General features: G+C 38.0%; 2 protein-coding genes across 6 annotated transcripts in view; one reads left to right on the top strand and one right to left on the bottom strand.

Moving 5' to 3' along the window:
• The window catches only part of brf1b (BRF1 general transcription factor IIIB subunit b), a 64,008-nt gene that overhangs the window by 15,004 nt on the left and 23,448 nt on the right, over nucleotides 1–25,556 (top strand). For all 4 annotated transcript variants that reach the window (XM_079888514.1, XM_079888513.1, XM_079888515.1 and 1 more), the window contains 7 exons: nucleotides 738–810; nucleotides 9,651–9,800; nucleotides 13,107–13,200; nucleotides 13,546–13,672; nucleotides 14,405–14,444; nucleotides 14,801–14,896; nucleotides 15,062–15,349. In XM_079888514.1, the coding sequence (XP_079744640.1) occupies nucleotides 738–810; nucleotides 9,651–9,800; nucleotides 13,107–13,200; nucleotides 13,546–13,672; nucleotides 14,405–14,444; nucleotides 14,801–14,896; nucleotides 15,062–15,349 (868 nt within the window). The remainder of the gene's footprint in view (nucleotides 1–737; nucleotides 811–9,650; nucleotides 9,801–13,106; nucleotides 13,201–13,545; nucleotides 13,673–14,404; nucleotides 14,445–14,800; nucleotides 14,897–15,061; nucleotides 15,350–25,556) is intronic.
• On the bottom strand, nucleotides 1,450–7,011 carry btbd6b (BTB (POZ) domain containing 6b). 2 transcript variants are annotated; one of them, XM_079888518.1, is made up of 5 exons: nucleotides 6,789–7,011; nucleotides 4,459–4,756; nucleotides 4,280–4,370; nucleotides 4,069–4,187; nucleotides 1,456–3,343 (listed from the first exon to the last, which is right to left on the bottom strand). In XM_079888518.1, exons 2-5 carry the CDS (start codon nucleotides 4,665–4,667, stop codon nucleotides 2,311–2,313), a joined length of 1,452 nt encoding a protein of 483 aa, XP_079744644.1. In that variant the 5' UTR covers nucleotides 4,668–4,756; nucleotides 6,789–7,011; the 3' UTR covers nucleotides 1,456–2,310. The 2 variants fall into 2 exon arrangements, with proteins under 2 accessions (XP_079744643.1, XP_079744644.1); XM_079888517.1 differs by lacking the exon at nucleotides 6,789–7,011 and having other exon boundaries at nucleotides 1,450–3,343; nucleotides 4,459–5,291.

The raw sequence follows: 25,556 nt of genomic DNA, 5'->3' as shown, positions 1-25,556 counted from the left end.
ACAATTCAATCCAAAACGAGCAAACATGTTGAAGGTTAGCCAATGGGCTGTCGATTCATTTAAAGATAAGCTATTTCCTCACAAAAGTGGTTTATTCAGCGAAGTGAAGCCTCTCCTCCATTGACATCCATTCAAAAAAAAAGGTCTCGTCTCCTTTTCTGTATACTGCAGCGTAAGCAGACATTACGCTTTTTTTTTGGCTAAGGTTGCAGACTTGTTTTCACATGGCTTTGCTTGAAAATCGTATTGGTGTGAAATTCAATTGTGCTGAAGCAGGTTGGGATGAACTTTGCAGGACAGTGGTTCACCAGGGGCAGGAGCTCTACCGATCAAAAGTTTGAGCTCAGTAAGATTTTTTTTAAGCAAGGATGCTGAAATTGATCTAGTGACAGTAAATTGATTTTATATTACTAATGATTCCTATTTCAAATAAATGCTGTTCTTTCGAACTTTCTATTCATCGAAGAATCCTGAAAAATCTTTTTCTTCATTTCCACTAAAATATCTATAAAGTGCTGGGTTGTAATCTGGTTTTATGATCATATAGTGGATTTGAAAAAATAAAGAATGTTCTTCTCTGATAACTTTTAAAGTGGAAATGTTGCTATTTATAAAGACTAATGAGAAGTAATTATGTAACATTTAATTCCCTATGTCAAGAATCAGTGATTGGTAACATGTAAAGTTGAACTCATTGAATACCTCACAGTTTTCAGTTATATTTCTTATTGTTGTAGGTTAATGTTTACATTCTGGGAAAGACCTTCCTCCTGTTGGCTAGAGAACTCTGTATCAACGCTCCAGCCGTCGGTAAGTCTTCCTGTAATGACCTCTCTGTGACGTATCTAATGTAATTCAGCTGACCGGAACAGTGCTTTTGAATGAACCTCATTAATAAAGCAGGCAGCATCTCTCAAAACAATTCATTTGCTAAATTGGTTATCAATAATACACCATGGCTGGATCAATACAAGTACTCTCAATCTGTTCATCTGATCTGGCCTATGGATTCCTAGTTGCATCAAAAGGGAGAAGATTTGCTGTTGTTGTACTTTCATCCAGGCATGTTGAGCTCCATTTTCTGCAATATTCTGTAATTCAGACCCAGGTTGAAAATGTTTTACCCGTCTGAAAATTATATTCATAGTGAGGTGCAGTCTAGCCAGATGTAACTAGGGGGCACTGCGTCATCAAAAAATCCATTATGGTCCATCATACTCGTTGCAAACCTTTTTCCACCTTCTGTGCACACTATGAGAACAAAACATGTCTGCAGTTTTTAAAACAGACTCATCAGATTATAGGAAGCAGAGACAAAATGATTCAAGTACACCAACGAGCATCCCAATGTTAAAGTACTGGGCATAATCCCAGAATGCAGTCTGATTAACAGCTCTCCATGTGTCATAATTCCATATTCATCTGTTTTTGTAGGGGTTTTTTTTTTTTGGTAAAAAATCTGCTGTTTTACCAAGCTGCATCTGCTCCATTTTTACTAAAGCCTTAATTAGAATGCAAACGGTGGAGCAGCAGATTCTATGGGCTCAATTCAAACAGACTCCCTATTCAGTTCCTCGTGCAGTCCACTGGGGATAATAGGTTCTTTATGTGGCCTTTCAAGATGAATATTTCATCCACACTTAACAATCACTGTCTCATTAACACAAGCCCAATGCATTTGTGGAGTGTGGCTTCATTTTTCGGGATTTCAGTTATTATATAATGCACACCATTAGATAGAAAATACTTTTTATTTTAAAGTGTATATACTTACACTTTAAGGACAGTTAAAATATAGATTGAGTTCAACCTCCCTCGCTTTCTGAAGCCAGGACTGTGTAGAATAGAATCTGTAGATCATTCATTGATGCATTTCATGAGTGCATGTATAAGAATTAAAAACAACTTTGAACTTGAGTCACAAAAACATTTATAATCTGCAGTTCAGGAAGCTGATCACTAATACAAGACATTTTATTTGTCAATCAGCATCAAGCTGAAAACAAATAAGTTATGTACAAAACATGACACACTAGTGGCTTCTGTCCACTATCAGAGCAGTACAACTATATTATATATATATAGATCTGCTTGCTGCAGCTTCAATAATTAAATCAAATATATATTTTTTGCAATAAATAAAGCTGAAGAACATTCCTTCCATCTGAGCCCGTTGTGGTACTGAAGAGCCGTTACCATTGAGTTCACCACTGCTACATAATGAAGGCAAGAGCCTCACGAGACCCTGTATTCAATCCATCCTAATTCCAGTGAGCGGAATGCACTGCAATGGGACGTCCTGACAACATTTCAGGCATAGAAAACCAGTTCTGGGATCTGACCCCCCTGCACGCCAGTTCCGTTGGTACTGTCCGAGGAACACTGGAACTGGAAGGTCACCTTTCCAAATTGCACTTCTGTCATACCCTCCTGTCCAAAGTAGCTAAGTTCATTCCCATCTAATACGGCACTGACTGTGTAGAAGGTGTCCTGCTCCACTTGGACCGGGTGTTCAAACCATACAGAGAAGGTGCCGCTGGACCCGTCTGAAACAAATTTCGTTAGGTTCTGGGCCAGGGTCACTCCTTGGCGCTTGAGTTCGATCTTGACGCTGTACTCTGCCTTTCCACCACTGGAACCATACAAGCCAAGACCTGCGATGAAGATCCTCTTGTCCACCGCGAACTGGATGCTATCGCAGCGTCCGCGGTAGCGCCACTGGTTACTACGGTAAGCCGAGGACTGGAAACGATGGCAGCGCTGTGGTGTCAGACCCTTTCTTTTTTGCAGTGGGAATTCCAGCTTGGGCTGATTAGCTGCTGTGTACCACAGAAAGACATCATGAGTCTCTTCCAGCGTTAAAATGTCTGACTGCGCAGCTCCGTTGGCAAACTCCTCCAGGGTCATGGTTGGGATGCGAACCAAGTAGAGAGCCTTACCCAGCACTGCCCTTTTATTACGAGCGGTCGGTCCAAGTCCCTGCCTTTTGCATTCAGCCACAGACCATTCGAGAGCCGCCTGGAAGACCACCGCCTCCCGGGTGTTGAGGGTCTCTCGCTTTAGTATGATCTCCAGCGTTTGAAGATCAATCTCACAGAAACCCTCAGAGCGAAGCGCCAGCTCAGCCTGAGCATCAATGACCTCCCAACACCGCTGGGTCAGCTCAGGCTCCTCAAACAGTCGACTCTGGGACAACAACACACAGGCATTTTTGGCCTCTAGGCTCGTCTCCAGAAAGGTGACACAGGCCTTAGCCAGTGCAGGCACTATATACTTTTTGGCAGCGTACAGAGTGGCCAGCACTGTGTCCGCTTCAAGTTCAATCTCATCGCTGTACATGTACCTGAAAGTGAACAAAAAAAAAGGGCTAAGAAATCATATCTTTCCAATAGCTTTGCAAGCATTAGGCTTTGTAGTGATTGAGTTTAGAGTTATATGCATGAGTCAATGACAAATAATAGATGATTTAGAAAAAATAATAGTAAAAATCTAGGTTACAATGCATCTTGTAAGTGTTCTCTTTGTATTCATGTTGGATTCATATTGTTTTGAAAAACACATTTAAGAAAATTCCCAATGTGATGACTTAAAGTAACCAAGTAAAAAGCAGTAACATTTACCTTCAACACATAAATTTGTTGTTATTGTCAAAACGTTTTTAAATATATTTTTCAATGTACATAAAAACATAATGAATTCATAAATATGACATTTGGGTATGAGTTGCACCAAATGACATTTCATATCCTGAACTAACTTTTTCAGAAAAAGTCAAATTGTCTGATATTTTAAGAGATTATTGACATCGTCATGAGAGACTATTTTATGTTTTTCTTCTCCATGTTGGTTGCACCAAATTACTTTGGTGGAAAAAAAGGTTTTCAAATATTACTAAAGAGTTAACCAGTTGTGTTAAGATTTCTTCTAAGAATTTTTTTTTTTAATTCAGAAAAAAAGGGTGTCAAGTCACTGTATATATGAATTTGTGAATAAATTAATCGATCAAGAAAAAGAAAAGAAGCTTCACATCATTCACCCATATGCATTAGAATTAAGTGCAAAACGTACTTCAAAAGGATTAAAAAAGCAGCAGGCTCCACGTCAGGAATATGAATCTCAGATTCTCCTTCCGCTAGATCTCCGTAAAACATGGCACCAAAAACAGAACTCCCCACTGCCAGCACATACTGAAAAAACAAATGCCACACAAAAGCGGTTAAGCATACGGTTGATGAAAGAGCCACTCGAGATGCATTTTGACACGGGAGGATGCGCTCACCTTGTGTGCTGGAACTTTTTGGGATGCGCCAGGAGGACCAACAACAAAATGAACATCTGCCATGAGTTCGTTATTGAACATCAAAGCATTCCTGAAGGGAACAGAATGCAATAGAGTATCATGTTTTTGGACCGATAACAGCCTAAATGATTTGAAAAGCAAGCCGAACGCGCCCTTACCTCTCTCGCAATGTCGGATGGGTGGACTGCCAGCTGGCAGTCTCGACGTTATTATTGTTGATGTTCTGCTGAGTAGCAGTCGTAGTCGGCGTGGTCACCGTTTGAGTGACTTGGACGATGGTCTTTTTGCCGGCAGCGGTTACTGCTGTGGTGCTGTTACTGTTGGGAAGGTTGGTGTTTATGCTGGCAGGATAGAGTTCTGCAGCCATCTTCTTCCTCAAGGACAAAGTCACGATTTCATAGCATACTGGCAGCTTGCTGAGCTGTTTCCCACTCTTCCTTGTCCTTTTTAAGGTTTCTGGAAGCAAAAGAAAAAACGTCAAAAACTTCATGATCCTGCCATATAGGCAATCTGGCGTCGTTGGCATCAGCAAGTCTATCCACCAGTCTGCAGAGTATCTATAAGACAGGTGTATCGGGGGGAAACAGCTCCCTTTGATTTAAATAGAAACTAAAAGCCTCGGTCACTCAATTCACGCGCTTCCACAGCATATTTCCCTCTCTGGCACATTTACAAGCCAGTCCAGCGGAAATATTCCAGCTCGAAGACTTTTTCCTCTTTCTCATCGCATCCTCACGGTTTCTTGATCTCGCGCCAATACAGTGAAAGTAAGACGTTGCAAGTAAATCAAAGTTGTTCGGTTAAATAAGTCAGAGGTCTGAGTCGACCACTGAAAGTGCTACGGGATCCTTGTCTGCCTACATATCTGTGTGTATCCCCTCTCTCAGCGTCTTTACTCTGTATTGTAAAGCCCGTTTTGTGTAGCGGGAGAGGACGCCCAGCTTTCTGTTGACAAATCAAACTACGAGTGAATTGGACGTCAGTATCCCAGAGGCGCCTCCCACACACACAGCCAGACCGCGAGCCCCCCTCCCCCCCCCCCCCCCCCCCCCCCCCCCCCCCCCCCCCCTCTCTCTCTCTCTCTCTCTCTCTCTCTCTCTCTCTCTCTCTCTCCTCACAAGAGCACGAATTAACCCCTTGCGCATTGTTTACTACGGTTGGGAACCGAGAACCGTTCCGTTAAAAAAAAAAAAAAAAAAAAAAATGAACCGACAGATTTCGTGGAACACATTACTAAAATACTCTGACAGTGTTTCCTAGTCCTGCACTACTTGTCAGCGCAACAGCAAGCAGTTTTGGCGAATTGATTCCCGAACGAACGATTCTTATGAGTCAACTGTTTTTAGTGAATCAAAAACATACAACGCGACCAAAGAATGATTCTTGTGAGTCGGCTCTAGTGCATCAAAAACATTTATGAATCAGTCGTACAGTTATACTGAATTAGCTTGACTCGCAAGTTATCATGTAACGTTAATAAGCACTAACTGATAATGTGTTGTAAGGCATGTGAGACTTATGTTTTTACTGACTAGTTGCATGACAACTTGTAGGTACGACAAACTATGCTGGACACATTCTGAACTAAATATGTTGCAACATTTTATTTTATTATTTGAAATGCATTTATGTCGGATTTAATTTGTGCTGCATCTAAAAATCATTTGAAATATCACCGAAATGTCTGTGCATGCACACCTTTTGGAATTAATGCATTGCATTTATTTATGTTCTGTTGAATCTGACTCATAATGTCATATAACAATAAATGCAATTGAGTCATAAAAAGTAGGCTACTGCTAAAATAATACTAACTTAACGGGCCGTTAAGCAGCCAGAATCGTTAACGGGAATCGTTTAATTCGCGATTCCCATCTCTACTGTTGACATATGTTCACGTCACCACTTCCACCAACACAGGCATACAAAATTTAAGATGTATCATATCTTACACTAGTTTGATCCATGTCATCATTACCAGGGGCCAAACAGATTTAATCTGTGTTATATGAAATCCCGCGCGAAGCTTTTAAGGCATTTTTTATTTCATTAAGTAACTTTTTCCACCAACACGCAAAACAGAACTCGACATCGTAACGCTTTCCCACAATCATCACCGTGCTTCAGTCGCAGTATTTCAACTTCATAGGATCCGTACAATTTGCTGATGCAGCCTTAAATGTCTCATAAGGGGATAAACATCTGCAACGAAGCGCTCAACCTACTAAGCAAATCTTTGATGTCCTCGGTAGTAGAAATATCGCTCGTGCTCACCATTAACATGCACGATCAATGATTCGAGCGCGAGCGTTCTTTACGAACCGGGTTTAAAGAGATCAAGTAGCAGCATCAGAACAGAGCTACCGTCCGCATAGACTTGTCCACCAAAACGGACTCTGTAGTCGAAGTAATATGAATCAGTATTCGCGATTCAATAAAGCAATAACCGCAGAGGAACTTAAATAGTAGATCATTAGTCGTTATTTACCTTATTGTGCCGACCGAAGCATAGCTGCCAGGAAAATACATTCAGGTTTGATGTTTAAAGGCTCGCTGGCAGCCAGGAGCCATGTTAAATCTACAGTGTGCAATGAGAGAGAGGGGGTTGGGCTTGCACAGCTTTCCCGGATCTCCAACAGAGGGCTCCGGCGCTGGAAACTGGATCCTTCGCCTACGATAAGCGGCTTATCTATCTCACACAATTTAGACAATGATATTTTTGCCAGCCAGAGTCTGTGAAACATGCACACAGTGAGTGAAATGTTCTGAATGTAAAGCACTTATGCAGTGAGTCACTTTGGGTAAGAGAATCTGGTTAACGTCTTAAAGGTGCACTGATGTTTTGTTAATTAAAAAAGTTTTATAGCTACATGAATTTAGTAACACCTTTTGAGAAATTAAAATGATGTAAACGTGCATGAGATGCAGACTCCAGTCATATCAGGCTTTTAGAAAAAGCTGTGTTTATTCTACATGAAGCAGTCGCCCACTCATGGATGGTGCCATGTTGGCATTTTATGACCAGCCAATAATGCAGTTCAGTTCTAACTACTGCTACTACTAACACTTTATAAAGTGCTTTTAAGTGTTCAAGGTGCTTTCACAATATAATTCATCACTATTTCCGGGTCCAAACGCTCTTTCCAATGCCAAAAGCATACAACAAATGTTGCTAATATATACTCAGCTAATATGTTGCTATACTACTGTAATAAGACCGAATAATCATCCTAACCTCTATTTCCATATCAAAATCAAACATGGCCAGACAATGTTTTATGAAACATTAAAATATTGAGGTCCTGGACATCGTGAGCCCAGAGACTGTTGTGTACACCATGACTTTTTAATAATTGGTGATATGAATAAATAGTGCTCATAAACAGTGGTTAAGATTCTCAATTTGAGATTCTCAATTGAAACGATTAAAGGTTTGAACCTGGAAACTGTTTTCCTTACATCACAACGTAACAAGCGGATACAAACAAACAGCTTTGGTGTGAAATGGCAGCAGTTCGTAAACAAAATCCATGCATCCCGACCAATAGGGGTCAGTATGAAATTCAAAAGCACTGCTAATATTGGAATGAATAAAAACAACTAAATTCTAACACAAAAACATACAAGGGGTGCATTCTACTTTGCTTTCAGACCAACACTTGCGAACTCTCCTTACAACTTCTCTTCAGGCTATCTTTACCGCCATTTTGAAGTACATTCCACTTCGTCAAGTGGACGAGGGAAGTTTATATAAACAGACCCTTGATCCCTCAATTTGACTGAGGGAGTGACTTTACTCATACAGTATGTACACGTCAGGCAGCTTAGTATACCACAATGCAACACAATTCCATTTAAACTCATTACTTCAACTAGGCTAATAGTGGGAACTCATGCAATGTTAGCAATGACATACATCTGAGTCCACAAGACGGAGGGAAGTTAGCGAGGGAAGGGCATAAAATTATGCACTTTTAACTATAAACGGAAACTAAAATATAGTAACCCTGAATTCTTAAAGCTGTTACAATAGGTGTTACAACAATTAATTTTTATTTTTTTTAATTCAGCTGTTTTGTTCTCTCAGTTATGAATTTCTATAGTTATATGTGGATTTTTTCGCACATTGCCACTTTGTCAGGTTGTAGAATGAACTGTATATTGAAAATACAGTTCTGCCATGTACTACTGTAATTGCCAAAGGCCTTGATTAGCACTTTTTAATTTAGCACTCTCACTGCATCAGAATCAAGCTTTCCCCTAAGCAAATGATGATTTTAACAATTACAGACACATCAGACAAGGTCAGTTGAGATGTCTGATGGTCCCTGGGTGCATCTTTTATGGAATGTCTTTATTTAGCCTAAGAATATATTTTAGCACCAAAATGAAGAGCATCATCCATAATTTTTCTTCTATAGGGGGGTCTGTAATAGGAAATGCAGCATCTGACTTTATTATAAAGGACATTTCAAATCCTATCTGCTGTACTGCTGTCCACAACCCTCACCAAGAATTATTTCAAAGGCCTCTTTTACTGCAATGCCAGGTTTCACATCCCCTCCAACAAGTCTTACAGATCTATTTGATTATTTCTCTCTATTCATTTATCATTTTTCCCTTAATCAAACTCTCACAGCCACAGTCTCACAAATCAGATAATTTTACAGCCATGACTGAAATACAAGTCTGAAAATCAATTTATTTTTCAGTGCGGTATGGATCATTCCAAAGAATGTTACATGAGAAAATTAAATTTTTCTTAAATGACTTATACTATTTCCTGTTTCACAAATGGCACTGAATATTTGCTATGTCAACTGCTCTGCTCTACTGCATTAATATGATAATTTAATATAAAATTACCTAGATGTATAAAAAGGCCAGTGACAGACAGGCTAGGGAGATTTCAATGAACATACTATGTTTCGTAAGTGCAGGTGCAGTCCCTATAGTGTAGCCTTAGATAGGATTGTAGATGGCCGCCTTTCTTAGCTGAGCTCATTTCCTTCTTAATAGGACAGCTGTGATGTTTGGGCTTTATTGGGCCAGCAGAATTAGTTTACCCAAGGACTTAGAAGTAGGTGGAAGTGAGGGATATTTGCTCCCACAGAGTGACTCTTAGCCAAACCACTTTTAAAGGTTCCCATAGGGGGACTGTGTTCTAGATTCAACATGGAGTCAAGGAGAACCACAAAAATTATGATTTTTTTTTATCCTTTGAAAAGACATCAGCTAAATGAGGTTCACAGAGATGTGGAGCCTTGATTTGTAATAAACTTAATTGTAGGTTATATTCTCAGGTTTGTGTCCAGACGCTGATTACAGATCTGTTGATTTCCATCTATAGATCCGTGTCTGTACATTCCACGATTCGCCCATATGTTGGAGTTCGGTGAAAAGACTCATGAGGTTTCGATGACTGCTCTGAGACTGTTGCAGAGGATGAAAAGAGACTGGATGCACACTGGGCGCCGTCCATCAGGCTTGTGTGGCGCAGGTAGATTGTCTAATGTTCAAATGATAAATCCTTTGTTGTATTTGGAGGTCTCTTAAAGGGATAGTCCACTCAAAAATGAGAAATCTGTCATCATTTACTCACTCTCATGCTGCAAACCTGTACGATTTTCTTTTTCATCTGTGGAACTCAAAAGAAGATATTTAAAGAACTGTTTTTGTCCAAGTAAAATCATTGTTTATCTCATGTATTCAAAGTCCAAATTAAATTGAGAACACTTAAAAGGGCTTTTCACACTTAAAATGGTTAACCCTGGGTCATTCTAATTCCCGGGTAAACGGAATCCTCTGTTATCTCTATTCACATTTCACACTGCAGACTGTAATATCAAGTTTTTCTGGATTTTTCTTCTCGAAACTGCAGTAGTCAACTTTTGAAGTGGATCAAAAAGTTCATCAAAGTTGTACTAAGACAAGAATGGGTATTGTTCAAAATTCATGTATAACTTTGATGAAAGGTTTTGATCCACTTCAAATGTTGACTACTGTATAAAGGTAAGAATGAAACAGTCTTTTCTTCACTCCAATTGTCACGTTTTCCATTGCCGTTTGACATTTGTCCTATCATACGCAGAAATGACTGTTTATATACATCACGTGGTGTTTCCGTGACTTCCCAAAGCACGTGAATATAAGTCACGTGATTGGTTGTCGGTTGCTAAGCATTTAGTTGTAACATTCTAACACAGTATCGTTTCACACTGTACAAGTTTGGCACCGCAATGCGGAGTTAACACTGCATAAGCGCAAAACCCTCCAGAGCAGAGTTTCATAACCCCGGGTAAAAAGTGGTGCTAACCCGCATCTAAACTACAAGTGTGAAACTCTCCTTTACCCGGGGTTAAAGGGATAGTTCACCCAAAAATGAAAATTACCCTATGATTTACTCACCCTCAAGCCGTCCTAGGTGTATATGACATTCTTCTTTCAGACGAATACAATTGGAGTTATATTAAAAAATGTCCTGGCTCCTCCAAGCTTTATAATTGCAGTGAATGGCCGTTTCTGTTCATAGTCCATAAAAGTGCATCCATCCATGATAAAAGTGCTCCACACAGCTCCAGGGGTTAATAAAGGCCTTCTGAGAAAGAAAACTATCCATATTTACAACTTTATCTACTAAAATAACTAGCTTTCGGGCAGACGGCCGTACGCATCGAATTCATGGATTACTTCATGCTGATCATGGATGGATGCACTTTTATGGACTTCAAAACAGAAACGGCCATTCACTGCCATTATAAAGCTTGGAGGAGCCAGGACATTTTTTAATATAACTCCAATTGTATTCGTCTGAAAGAAGAATGTCATATACACCTAGGATGGCTTGAGGGTGAGTAAATCATGGGGTAATTTTCATTTTTGGGTGAACTATCCCTTTAAAAGCGGTGTTTAGAACGACGAAAACCCAGGGTTAAGCACAGTGTGAAAAGCCCTTTAAACTACTGAAGTTAAGTGAATTACTTTTATGCTTCCTTTATGTCTATTTTGGAGTTTACAACTTTTGGATCCCATTGGTTATTATTGTATAGAAAAAAACAGCTGAAGCATTCTTCAAAATATCTTCTTTCTTCTAAATCATAAGTTTTGAACAACATGAGGGTGAGAATAAATGATGACAGAATTTTATTTTTATTTTTTCTGCAATTTATCCCTTTAAACCTCAGTCCTTTGTTTGTTTTGGATTAACTTCCAAGTTGTTAAAAGATTCACTAGATTCCTCCGCTGTCAGCTCGAAACTTGTTTTTTCTATCTTCATTTCTGCTCATCTGTCAGATCATAAAGCAAATCCCTGAATGTGCTAAAAGTTTGACAGGAACTGGAGCAGCGAGTTTCATAACAAGGATAAAAACAAGATCAGCAAGTGCTTTACCACTGCACAGATCTTGGTGCCCTCGATCTGAAGCAGAACTGTTGGTCCCTGTACCTTGCCGTCAGCTAGTTGCCCTGACTGCACAGGAATAGAAGGCAGACTTCCTGCCTGCATCTCTAGTTCAGCCCTCTCTCACTGTCTCACTTTTCCCATCTAACATCCGCTGCTGCAATATCTGAATAATTAATAATTCATCATTAATCATTCACAGTGTTCAGGGGAATATGGTAAGTGTAAATGTCAGTTTTCTGTATTGAGGTTGATTGTTTTAGATTGAGGGGAGTAAACACACAACTACACTTCACCTTCTGGCTCAGAGTGTGAACACTGTAAAAACAAGGATCAAGAGAAAATCAAAAAAGATAAATAATGGGTGTCACCTACTGTGCATGTGTGTGTTTGTGCGAACGTTTTCACACAGAAATAATAATTCATCAGTAAGTTTGCAGTATTTAGGATATATTTAGAGTTTACATAAATTTTAAAAATATATATATACTTTTATTTAGTAAGGATGCATTACATTGAAAAAATCTATTTAAAATAAAAATGCTGTTATTTTTAACTTTCTATCCATCAATGAAAAAAAGTATTGTGGTTTCCACAAAACTACACATTTTTTCAACACTGATAGTAATAAGAAATGTTTCTTGAGCAGCAAATCATCATATTAGAATGATTTCTGAAGGATTGTGTGACACTGAAGACTGGAGTAATGATGCTGAAAATTCAGCTTTGCCATCACTGGAATATATTACATTTTAATAATATTTAAATTGATATAATATTTCACAATATTGCTGTTTTTAACATGTTTAAAAAAAATTATATTTATGTAAAACATATTTTTATTACAAACTGAATAACTGAGTCTACAATAAAGGTATGCCAGAACAATAAAAATAAATATTAAATATAAATATATATATATAATATAATATTGTATTAAAAAATAATTATAATATTTTACTAATATTTAATTTAATTTAATATTAATTATTTTTGTGCTCTTTAGGACAACATACATTGATACACAAGTGTTAGTAAATAAACATTTTATACAATCATAGAAATATTGTCTATAAATTGCATGCATCTTTGAGAAGTAAGCTTTTATGTTGACAGTGGGTGGAAGAGGGATTGAAGAGGCTTGTTTTATTGTTGTTCTCTTAAACACATCTCCCCTGCTTTATTTACATAATGTCTACTTAACAGGTTACTGTATCGCACTACACACCTCAGCATCTGCAGAGATTCTTTTTACATATTCTCCATTACTATAGAAAATGCACTCTCAACTCTTTTGTCTGGCACATACATTGTATATTTGCATGGTGGTGAAATATCATGCAAATTGGGAACAATGTTTGGGGGACAAAACATTTATTCTTATTTTTTCCTCCCTTGTTCCCCCAGCTCTGCTCGTGGCAGCTCGTATGCATGAATTCCGTCGTACAGTGAAGGAGGTGATATCTGTCGTCAAGGTGTGTGAGGCCACGCTGAGAAAAAGGTGAATGTCATGGCTGATCTGAGCAGATTCTTAGGGAAATTGTATGTTGTTGTCATACAGAAACAAGTAGTGACCCGACTGTTCGATACATCATTTAATTTTTAATTTCATTTTACTAACCCACATATTCTTTGTCACAAGAAAAGTAATCAGAAAAATCAATCAGAATACAAGCAGATAGCAGTCCTGTGGTATAATATAATATACAGTAGTTAACGACTTATTGGTATCGCCTAGAACTTTAATACTGGTGCATCCCAAGTTAAAACTCATTTGATAGGTTGTGTACCCCTGATGCCTGTACTGTAACATTTCCCCAAACGTTTCTTCTGCACTGATGCCCAGGCTGACAGAGTTTGAGGAGACTCCCACCAGTGCCCTGACCATTGATGAGTTCATGCGAGTGGACCTTGAGCAAGAATGTGATCCTCCATCTTTTGTTGCTGGAAAGAAAAAACTCAAGATGCAGCAGGTACTCATATGGGACATACACTACTGTTGAAAGGTTGAAAAGTAAATTAATACTTTTATTTAGAAAAAAAAATGCATTAAGTTGATCAGTGATCAATAATATGGTAACTACAAAATTGCACTAACATTCAAAAGTTTGGGTTAAGTTAGAATTTTTTTAATTAATACTTTTATTCAGCAAAAACACATTCAATTGAAGTGACAGTAAAGACTTTTATAATGTTACAAAGATTTCCATTTCAAAGAAATGCTGTTCTTTCTAATAGAATCCTAAAAGTAAAAATGTATCATGGTTTCCTTACAAATATTAATCAGCACAACTGTTTTCAACATTGATAATAAGAAGAAATATTTCTTGAGCACCAAATCAGCCTAAAGGATCATGTGACACTGAAGACTGGAGTAATGGTGCTGAAAATGTAACTTTGCCATCACAACAATAAATGACATTTATTCACATCGAAAACAGCTATTTTAATTCATAATAATGTTTAATAATATGACTGTTTTACTGTATTTTTGACATAATAAATTCAGCGTTGGTGAGCATAAAATATACTTTTATAAATCTTTAAAAAAATATATATAAACAAAAATCTTACTGACCTCAAACTTTTAAATAATAGTCTATGTATATGTGTGTGTGTGACCTGATATGATGCTATGATTATAATATTCAGCCATATGAGACTCTTGATAAATGGTTCTCTTAATTGAAATGTCATTATTTCAGCTGGAGCACGAGTTGTCCAAGAAACTTGAAGAATATCAAGGTTAGTCTGTCCTCCTGGAATAAGATATTGATTCTCTCTATTGACTCAACAAGGCATCTGAATGCTATCTGTGGTGCGTTATCTCGGCTACACTAAGCATTTCAAGATTTTTTCAATGATTATGAATAGAAAATGCCTCTGTGGTTTGGAACGCCCACCTTACCGACAGCAGCTGTTTTAATGAACGGTCTAAATATGTTTGGACTATACATAATACGTGCCATTATGTATTCTGAACATTGAACATACTCTACCGAGGAATTTATGTTGCATACTTAATATCTGTGAGACAGAGAAATTGAACTGTCAATCAGAGACGTCAGGCTCATGTGTACATGTGTGTACGTTGTCTGCAGGCGAGATCAACTCATACCGCGATGAGATTGAGACACAGCTGGCAGGGAGCAGCAGAACCAAACTGAGAGGGATTTATGCCTCCTACACAAGAGAAGGTAGATCAAATCAAGTGCTCCGCATGTTTATTTAGTACACCTCGGCTCATCTGAGTACAATTCGCTGATGATTTGTTCTTAATAGAGATTATTGTGTGGTTTTATGCTGATGCACGTGCAGATACACCAGTGTTCATTTTATATTATTCTCTAACACCCTTTCAGATGATGACTGTGTGTCTTTGGCCTCTGGGGTGACTGGGGACGAAGATCCAGAGGATGAGGAAATGGAGGCAGCAGCCCAACATCTCAACCAGGATTTCATCAGTCAGGTGCTAGAGCGGGGGGACCAGGAAGGGATGGAGGATCAGGAGGCGAGTAAGGATACGGTACCGATCTCTAGTCAGTCCACACGTATGCCCCTGACAGCCCTCTTCGGCCCTTTGCCCAGTGCAGCCAGCCTTGGTCTAACAGACTCCATTCGGGAATGCATCGCAGAGGAGACTAGAAACGGTGAGTGTCCCACTTCCTCAGCACAAGTTATTTGGCCAAACAGGGTGCTCATTACAGCATACTGTGTTTGTCCTTGGTGTTTTATATGATCAAATGTGGCCTTGTACTGCAGACACTCAATCCTTCAAAAAAGAAAAGAAAGTTCCTGCTTTTCTGGAGATATTGCCTTTATTTGTGATAGAGTGTGTTCAATGTTCAGATAAAAGTAACAGTTGAAGCCTTGTAGTACCTTATATACAGTATAAGTACTACAAGGAATCCACAGGTACCATAAAACTTATGTCTAGGCCTGGAAAAGTCGCTGAAATTATTAACTTCTTAAAAGGTAATGAAAAAATCGGGGAAATAGTCCAAATGAATACCTGCCACAAACAACTAAAATTAAACTGGGCAATAAGGTAGTCCAATAGCCAGACAACCTATCACTCACATGAAACGATTGCATAGATTCCATCTATGATCCAGTTGATACCCAATGGAATTTTGTTTTGTTTTTTTGTTACTTTTTGTCTCATCTGAGAAGCTGTATCACTCGTACACAGTTAAAAAATCTTAGTGTGAAATTACAGTATATTTCAGGTTAATAATTGCATTACTTTACGAGTAATTCCACAGTAGGACTTCTATTGTATCTAACTGCACTCTTGGAAATTTCTTGTGAAATATACAAAATCATACAGTGCATATGTACTATGAAGGTACCCAACATGCAGTGTGGCATGAATAGATTATGCTGTGGCGTTTTTTGATCCTTGTTGGTTTTATCTGTGTTGCTGAACTTATTTTTGGTTCACTTTTAGCGGTTTGTGTTTTTTTGTTTATTTTGTAATCTTTTTTTATTATTATTATTTGTTGAGTGTCACCATTGTTGTGTTTTGTATGTGGAGTATTGATGTCTGTGCATCATTAGGTGATGAAAGAAAGAATCTTGTGTTGCAAGATGATGTCACATCTTTCAAAGTTAAATCTCAGCAGCTGCTGATATCCATCTACAAACAATTATGAATTTGAAATAAGATCTTGGTAAATCTTTATGCTGAAATAATGCTAATAATAGTATAGTTTGACTAACTGAAAATAGGCCAATTAGCTTATTTTATATTCAAGCTTGTCATTGTTTTAACAAATGTTTTCATTTGTCATACTTCTGACTTGGCTAGATCAGAATTTTGAATATGAATATAAAATGACCAAGATCCCAAGCAAAAGGAACACTACAGTACTAAAACAATATAATTTCTTACAGTGGCATGGTAAAGACAACTTTATCATGTGAATTCACAGTAAAACAAGAGCAGTAAATTACTGTGATGTCAGCATCATTTTGCTGTTGATTAACAGTAATTCGTAAGAACATGACCCAGCATGCATTCATTTTACTGTAAATTTCTGACTAGAGTAGTTTATTGTAAAAAAATCATGTACATTTTTTTTACAGTGTATAAACATCACAAAAGGGAAGAAAAAATGTCTAGTCTTAGAAGTCTAGTCTTCCATTTGAATAGTTTGAGATACAATTTTATGATAATATATTATTATTAACAATATTTTGTCCCATTTTATGTGGGCCCAAACCCTCATGGTCCATTTATTTATTTATTAAAACTAAATATTTTTCTGAGTATATCAAGCAGAATTTTGTTCTTCAAAGCCACTGGTTTTCTTTGTTATATGATGGATGACCGTAGGAAGTGTGGTGAATGTTTAATCTTTAGGAAAGCTTTAACCCTTTGCTATTGTGAAAGTCAGCTCTGCGATGGAGGGTCTGCCAGACATAATCACTTTGAGCTTTTTGAAATCCTTTTAAGACATTTAATAAGAGCTGCTCCAATCTGTCTGCTTCATGCTGTACTGCAGAGGAAAAGCCACAGATGTACTTTCTCATTATAGTGTTTTTATGCTGATCTTATTTCAGTTTATAGAGAGCATATGATTTCAGAGATGGGGAACGTATGGGGCTTTACTCCGAGGTTATTAGATGCTGTCTTGTTTTATTTACACGGATAACTGTATTTGTTGTTCGAATGTCATTCAGCAGTTAAAAATGAGAGGATACAGTTAAACATAAACTATACAAACACTACTGTTTAAAAGTTCATCATGGCATCATTTTGTGAAATGTTATTACAATTTAAATATCTGTTTTCTATTTTAATATTTTTTTTAATTAAATGTATTCCTGTGCTGGCAAATATTCAGCAGTCATTACTCCAGTCTTCAAGGTCACATGATCCTTCAGAGATCATTTTAATTAGCTGATTTGGTGCTCAAGAAACATTTCTTATTATTAACATTAAAACAGTTTTGCTGCTTTAAATTTTTAAAACCCATACATTTTTTTCTGAGTAGAAAAGAACAGCATTTATTTGAAATAGAAATATTTGTAACATTTTAAAAGTCTTTACTGTCTCTTCAGTTTAATGTGTCCTTGCTGAAAAAAAGTATTCATGTTTAAAGAATTTGTTTGAACATTAGTGTAACTTTGTAGTTATAATTATCATATTACTAATAACCTGCACACTGCACAATGGATATTGATCCATTTGATAACATTGAGTTAGACCCATTGTGAAATCATCTGGTCAGGACTCATTGATTGATGTGTATGTCTGCAACAGATTACTTTATTTACCAAGAGCTTTAGATTACTGAAAGGCGACTCTGAAAATACAATGTCACAGGATTCAACAGAATATCACAAGACCGTCCCAGCAACACATCTCTGACCTCAGCACCTGCTCGCTTGCTGAACTCGGGCCATTCCCTTTTAACCTTTGACCCTGACCCCTGCCGACTCCTCGACCTAGGTGTTCCCTGTAGCTTTAAGTGACTAGCAGCAGTGGTTTATCTGAAAACAGCATATGTCTCCTCAGGCCAGTGTAGGAGATCGGAGCAGAGCCGCTTTATTTTAAAGCAGTCCAGACTGTGATCTGCTGTCTGGGCAACTTTCCGTGGACTATTTCTGCTATGGCTGCTTGCTGATACATTTTCCTCGTCATCATTGTCCTTTTGTGGGAGAAGGTGATGATTCTGCAAGAGTGAAAGCCTCTTAGAGTCGCTCATAAAGATGGCTTTATGGGGTTCCACTCAGCATGGATGAATCACTGCTCACAACAATACACACAGCAGACTATGAAGGCCAAAGATGCAATGTTGGTCACTCTGAATGTTGGCTTGTGTATATTTGTTTGTGCTGAAAGATGAAGAAAACGGTACAATGAGCAAGAAATTGAGAGAGTTTTTCAAAGCATTGCATTTATTTGTTTGTTTTTTTCCATTACAATGAAAAACCAGAATGTTGAACTAAAACTGACCCTTAACAAAGCACAATAAATAAATGACTACGAACAGAATTTAGTCTTCATCAGAACAGAAACATAAAATAAAATATGCATATAAAAATGTATATTTTACACAGCTAATGTACATTAGAATTGGTCCTTAAAATTATTTTTATTTTATTTTAGTTGCATATTTTATTTCATATTTCAGTGTAGCAGGGACCAAAATTCAGACAAAAAAAAGTGCAAAAAGATGCATTTTTTTAAACTGCTGCAGTGTGCAGGTCTGCATAAATTCTGTTCTTTAAATAGGGAATGCATGAGGCAGACAGAGAGAGGTAGAAAGCGAGTGACCAAGAATGTGTGTATGTGTGTGTGTGTGTGTGTGTCTGTGTATGTGTGAGGTCTGGCAGATGCCTCTCTCACTCTGACAGGCTGTCGGTACTGGAGTGTCTGACTCTTTCAGACTGACTGTCTCTTCAGTTCTCTAGGGACACATGAGATTCACTCTCTCTCTCTTTCACTATCTCATTTTCACTGCAGTGAAGAAAGTGACTGGCCAATTCCACAGCCTCCTTTTCATCAATAACATCTGTTTCACGCAGGTTCACTTCCCACCGGCTCACCAGTTTTAGCCCAGAAATGTCCCTCAAAAAGCATCCAAGGAGTCCTGCTTATTTAATCAATATATATTTTCCAGAGTAGATAGTGCAGTGAAATATTAATTTTATCTGATGATGATAAAGGGGTTTGGGAGTCCATTATCAATTTTTGTTTTTCACTATTGAATATATTCCAACCCCATACAGATCTTGGGTAATGCATTTCTGATTGAATGTGTGTGTGTGTGTGTGTGTGTGTGTGTGTGTGTGTGTGTGTGTGTGTGTGTGTGTGTGTGTGTGTGTGTGTGTGTGTGTGTGTGTGTGTGAGAGAGAATGAAAAGATGAAAAAATGGGAAGGTTTTTCCCTTGGGCTTGCTGTGGTTTTTATGAACCTTGTTTGAACTTTGCCATTTTAAATGCCATGTGTTAGCCAACATGAGGAGAGAGGAACTTTCCTCAAAGAAGAGACGTGCCTGTTCTTACAAAGCTTCCTGGGATGCTCCCTTTCTTGGATCTCTTTGAAACTAGGATATTTTGATGCTCTAGTTTGATGAGCAGCTTACAGCATTGAGAATCTCAGTACCAGAGTCACAGCTTTACTGAGAACGCTCAGGCTTCAAAAGAATCTCAATTTCCTCTGCGTAGACAGCATGTGTTTTTTATCAATTTTTCTAAATGACTCTGAATCATCTGTGAGTCCTGTTATTATTTTGGAGCCGTGGAGCCAAGCAGTTACAGTAGCACAAATGCTCTCATACATTGACCTGTGTTTGGCATGTGGGCGAAACAGTTTGTATCCAGTTTTTGACATTTTCTAATCCCATCCCCCCATTTCTTTTCTTCTCTATGTAAGTAAAAAAAAAAATCTCAGCCCCTTGTGGACTTATAAAGGGCCCTATCATACACCCGGCACAATGCAGCGCCAAGCGTGACGCAAGTGTTTTTTGCTAGTTTCAGCCCGACGCAGTTATCATTTTCACGTCCTGCGCTATGGTGTTTAAATAGCGAATGATTTGCGCCCATTTGTGTGTGAGGTGTGTTCAAGCGCATTGTTGACGCGTTGCTATTTTGAGGCAACTGAAATAGACTGCGCCATTGACCAACTGAAACCTGGTCTAAAGTCAATGGCGCAGTATTTTTTTTTGTCATTTAAAGAGCGCGTTAGTAATGTGCGCTTATTACAGACACAGGGACACACAGCAGCACACAAACATTCCAAATATTAAAAATAAAAGGATTACAATGTAAACGATTAATATTGTGTGGAATCCGGCTTGTCCCGTAGATGGTCTGCTTGCGTGCTTTAACCTCGCGCACAAGCAGTTTCCTCTCTGGAGAAGCATTCACTCTTTCCGCTTGCAAATTCCGTCATGTAAATAGATAATCCGCCATGGTGCGAGTGCGACTGGAGCAGGGTTCACCAATCTCGGTCCTGGAGGGCCGCTGTCCTGCAGAGTTTAGCTCCAACCCCAATTAAACACACCTGAACCAGCTAATCAAGGTCTCACTAGGCATACTAGAAACTTTCAAACAGGTGTGTTGGAGCTGGTTGGAGCTAAACTCTGCAGGACAGCGGCCCTCCAGGACCGAGATTGGTGAACCCTGCATTAGAGAATAGGGGAGAATAGGGACAACCCTTTTAGACCATGCGCTGAGCGCGCCAACCATTTTTCCCATCATTAAACTAGCAAAAGTGGATTCGGATACTCCCTAAGTGCACTTGCGCCCTGCGCTTTAGACCATGCATTTAGATAGTTAAAATAGGGTCCTAATAATTGAATAACTGTTAAATGTAATATTTAGCAAATCTCAAAATCAATATACTTTTTCACACTGTGCATTATACTTTAATGTTGTGATGAATTTGATCTTCATTTAACTCAACACAGCATCTTAAAAATGCAGCACTCATGCTGAGTCCCTGACAAAACTGACATGCATTGCCCGAAAATCTAAAATACACTCCAAAAATATCCATATAGTGTGTTACATTGAAAAACAATTAAAAACGCCACAGACGGATGCAAGAACACATCCTGTGTGAACGGACCCTAAATCTTTCAGGTTTAAGCTCCTATTCCAGGGGTAAAAAAGTGAAATTGTCCTCCTGTATGTACTGAGTGGGGCATGTCATGAGTTTCCTGCAGCAGGGACACTGATTGATTGCACCTGCTTGCAACTCCTCCCATACTGCATTGCTGCATTGCATTTACTGTTTTGCACTGAGCTTCGCCTATGGTGATGCTGCCTCATGGTCCAGTGCGCTCTGAGCACTGTCCCTCCCTCTCTCTGCTGTTAATGCCATTGCTGCTCGCATGTGTAAAGTATCGATCTAATGGCCTGCGTGCAGTCAGACAGCTGTGCTTGATTCAGAGTGATTGGCCAGTGGCTCAGGGAACGAGAGAGAAACGGGAGACTGCGTGTCTAGGAGGACATTCACTGAATGACACATGGGAAAGCACAGCTTCTGCAGGCAAATACAGCATTTAACCTTTCAAGCGGATGTGTTTGACATGATCAAAACATGTTGAGGGATAGCGGAGAGCAAAAGGCTCTTTTGTAGTCTATCCACATTTATAGTTAACTGCATGTGCCGAATGTCAATGTGTTAAGCCAGATAGCTAGTCTGATCTGAAAGATAGTGTAGCTGCCTACTGTAGCTGACCCGAAGACAAGAATACACACACACACACACACATATATAAATTCTTCACTCCTTGGCCTGTTTGCCCACAGCACAGACAGTGGGAGCAGGTGGTGAGGTTGGAAAAGGCCCTTAGAGGTTATCGTGCCATATTGCAAGAGGGTTTTTTTTCTACCTTGTCCTCCTTTTTGTTTGTATGAGCGTGAAACACTCTCAAACCGCAAGCTCTTTCGATTCTTTTCCAAGCATTCAACAAAATAAGCTAGAGTAAATCTCAGTGGATCCTCAGAACAGGGACTTCTCTTGCTGACATTATGAGAAATCTAATAAATCAAAGTATAACACCAGCTGATGGAGAAATTGATTTGATTAAATGAAGTTGTAGTTTAAAATATAATGGCTTGTAAAATAAAGATCTACAAACATTCATTTTTTCAGTCTCAAATTGGGCATTTCTCTGTGGCATTTCAAAGCAGAGCATCAAGCGGATCTGTTTATTTGCATAATGATTCACATGATTCATTATGTAATCTGGATTAGGTTCAGTCAAGTCAAGTGCATGTTCGGATTAGAGGCTCATTTCTCATTGAAATATGTTGGAGCATATTGCATTATGCCCATTTAATCTTGTTTTGCATTCTTCATATGGTGAATGAAGAATCTATCTTATTAACAAACACCATTGTGTAATATTTGTTTTGAGAGTGACTAATGTTTTTTTTTATTTAATCCACAGGTCATACTGTTGTGCCAGTTCATTTCTATTTAATAGAAAACAGGGAGTTAAATTATTACAATTTTCTCATTTTGAGTTAATTAGAAAAAATAAAACTAATCTGGAAAGACATAAGGGTGAGTAAATAACAACAGATTTTGTTTTTGCTGTTTTGATCTATTCTTTTAACACTCTTCAGCTTCAGGTTTCAGCTTTTCTTTCTAGTTTTAAGCAAAAAAGTTCCCCATGCAGATTTTATCCATGTTCAAAATGGTTATGTGAGTTCGCTGAACAGTACTTCATACATCTTTACGCTATTGACAATGGACCTTTTTTCACTGAAATTTCACTAATGTGGCCAACTGGCCGCACATTAAGCCTAGAGAAGTTAGTGACTTGGTTGTATACCGTTTCCTGCTGGTTGCATAGCTTAGCCTATGTGACCTTTGGGTGACTTCTTTCACGTTTTTCAACCCCCTACGAAACCGGAGCACCTTGTGAGAGGCTACCATCATCTAACCAACCCCAATCAGCCACACGCCAACCTTCTAAAGAGCAGAAACCTGATCGTGCCATGTTGTTTTTCTTTCTCCCTTCTATCCAAGCCGGCTGTGCAATCGCTCTGGTGAAACGCTGTGATTTGCTCCACTGGGTTTGATATGTGACAGCCCTAGCAAGCTGCCTGCAAACAAGCTCAATTCCCTCATAGACCAGTGTGCCCATGTTGGCCCATGCCTGAGCAAGTATCCTATCTCCGTCTTATGGACGAGCTACCTGGATTCAATTACAGTCCTGCTAAAGATTTAAAATTCAACTCCCCCTTGAAAAGCAGGTGTTAGAGGTGCAGGCAGTAGGAGATAGTTAGAAGATGTAATAGACAGTGTGGAGAAGGCAGTAAGAACAACTACAAACAATCCAAATGAGACACTGGCTTTTGACTGACACCATGTGACATACATTGTGAGTTAGGAAAAAATCAGATGTGCTATTAAACTGGATGTCTTGTTATTCGTGAAGCATGTCAATCATTTAACTAAATTAAACCAGGGGTCTTTAAATTAATATATAAAGGCTGCTGCATATTTGTTATGTATTAAGACCAATTTGAGAATATAATTATAAATATTATAAAGACAACATGCATTTATATTGCCATTATACTAAAGAATATTATTAAAACATTATCTGGAAAATTTGGTATATTTTAATATATTTATTCTATGTACATTTAATATTTGTTTTCATTTTATAATACTATTTTATTTTAATAACATTTTACTGTTAAAGTAATGTTCAATGTATAATAATGTATAGAATAAAAAATAGTTTTTATATATGACTGTTTGAGTCAAACTGGAATTAGAATCTCTTTTTTGCATCTCTAATACTGGAGACTACAGCCTTTGAAGTTGTGTGATGTATCTTATACCTCACACATGCAAGTGTACGAATCTTAGATGAGGGCAGATTGTGACCCATTTTCGTTTGTCTCAGTTCAGATATTTAAATCTGTTCTCCCTAGCCAGTCTTGCTGTGAGAACGTCAGAGCGTGTGAATGTGAGTTGGATGGCCACAGTAAAGATGACGTTCAGATCTCTCTATGTTCAATTAATGAACATCTGGTCCTGATCCACTGAGGCTCCACCAATCCAATCACACTTTTCCCAGGCCAACTTTTGCAGCTCTTCACACTTAGAAAAAGCATTTTTGTTATATGAAAATTAGTCACAGAGAAAGTTTAGCACGTTTCACTGTTTGCTTTAGTTTAATCTTTGCTTAGGTTTTTAAATCTAAGTATAGGTTAACAAGGATAGATCACACAAAACTGAATACAAATGGTAATCAGAATCAGAGTGTTTCTTTTGTGTTATTTAGATAGTTTATACTTGATTCATCATGAGTAAACGCTATTGATTATTGCATTCGCAAAGTTCACGTGTTTTTACTACCCATTAGATTCCCATTTACAGGCAAAGATGTTGCTTTCTTTCATCATGTATATTTACAGCTCACTCTTCTTGCCCTGATCTCATACATATTTTTTTTTGCCTACAGACACATGCTAGTAGTATTCAGGTGGTGTTTATAACACACATTTATGTGTACCTGAGGGCATTGTTTTAGAATACATAACATTTCTTTTCATATTTGCCTCAGTATGAGATTTCAATTTAGGGATTAATAAATTTGACACTGTGGATTTCAAGACAATTTGGAAAGTATTTAAGGAACACACAAAATCCTTTCAAATCACTGCTAAGCCTATTAATGGCAATTACACAACAATGAGCTGGCAGTAGGGCTGGGCGATATGGCTGAAAACTGTATCACGATATAAGTGTTTCATATCGGTCGATATCGATAATTATTGAATTTTTTTATAACATATTTAAAATAAGGACCAGTCCAGGAGACAAATATATTACATTTAAAGATTTTTTATTTTAAACTTAACCTACCTCTGATTATAATCCCATCAGTTATAAAGGCAGAAATGTCAACACGACCATGGAAAACTCAAAAGTCTAAAATCACAATGAACACTTAACAATTATCTCTTAACATTAAGGTGCAAAATTAAAGAATACGTAAGAAATGCTTTATAAAGGGGTGGGCGATATGGCAAAAATATAATATTACGATTTCTTTCAGGAAAATCACGATTCACGATTTTATCACAATTCTTTTTTATGTTGGTTTTACTATTTTGTGACTGAGCATTACAGCCAAACTAATGTCCATATTTTAAAAACAAAGCCTTAGGTAACAAAATATAAAATAAAAAAGAATGGCAGACAGGGGCGAAGATAAAAAATGTTCTCATTATTTTCTTTGTTATTAAATATTAAGATCAAAGATACACATTACACATACACAACTTAATATACAAATTAAATAAACAGTGCTTTATGTTTTCAGCTACAGTAGGTGTGTTTAACAGTAGCATTGCAGAAAGTTATTAAAT

This window comes from Squalius cephalus (genome assembly GCF_949319135.1).
Source record: "Squalius cephalus genome assembly, chromosome: 12".
NCBI classification, from domain to species: Eukaryota; Metazoa; Chordata; class Actinopteri; order Cypriniformes; family Leuciscidae; genus Squalius; species Squalius cephalus.
The sequence above is the reverse complement of the archived record's forward strand: the minus strand, read 5'-3'. Positions and strand labels throughout refer to the sequence as shown.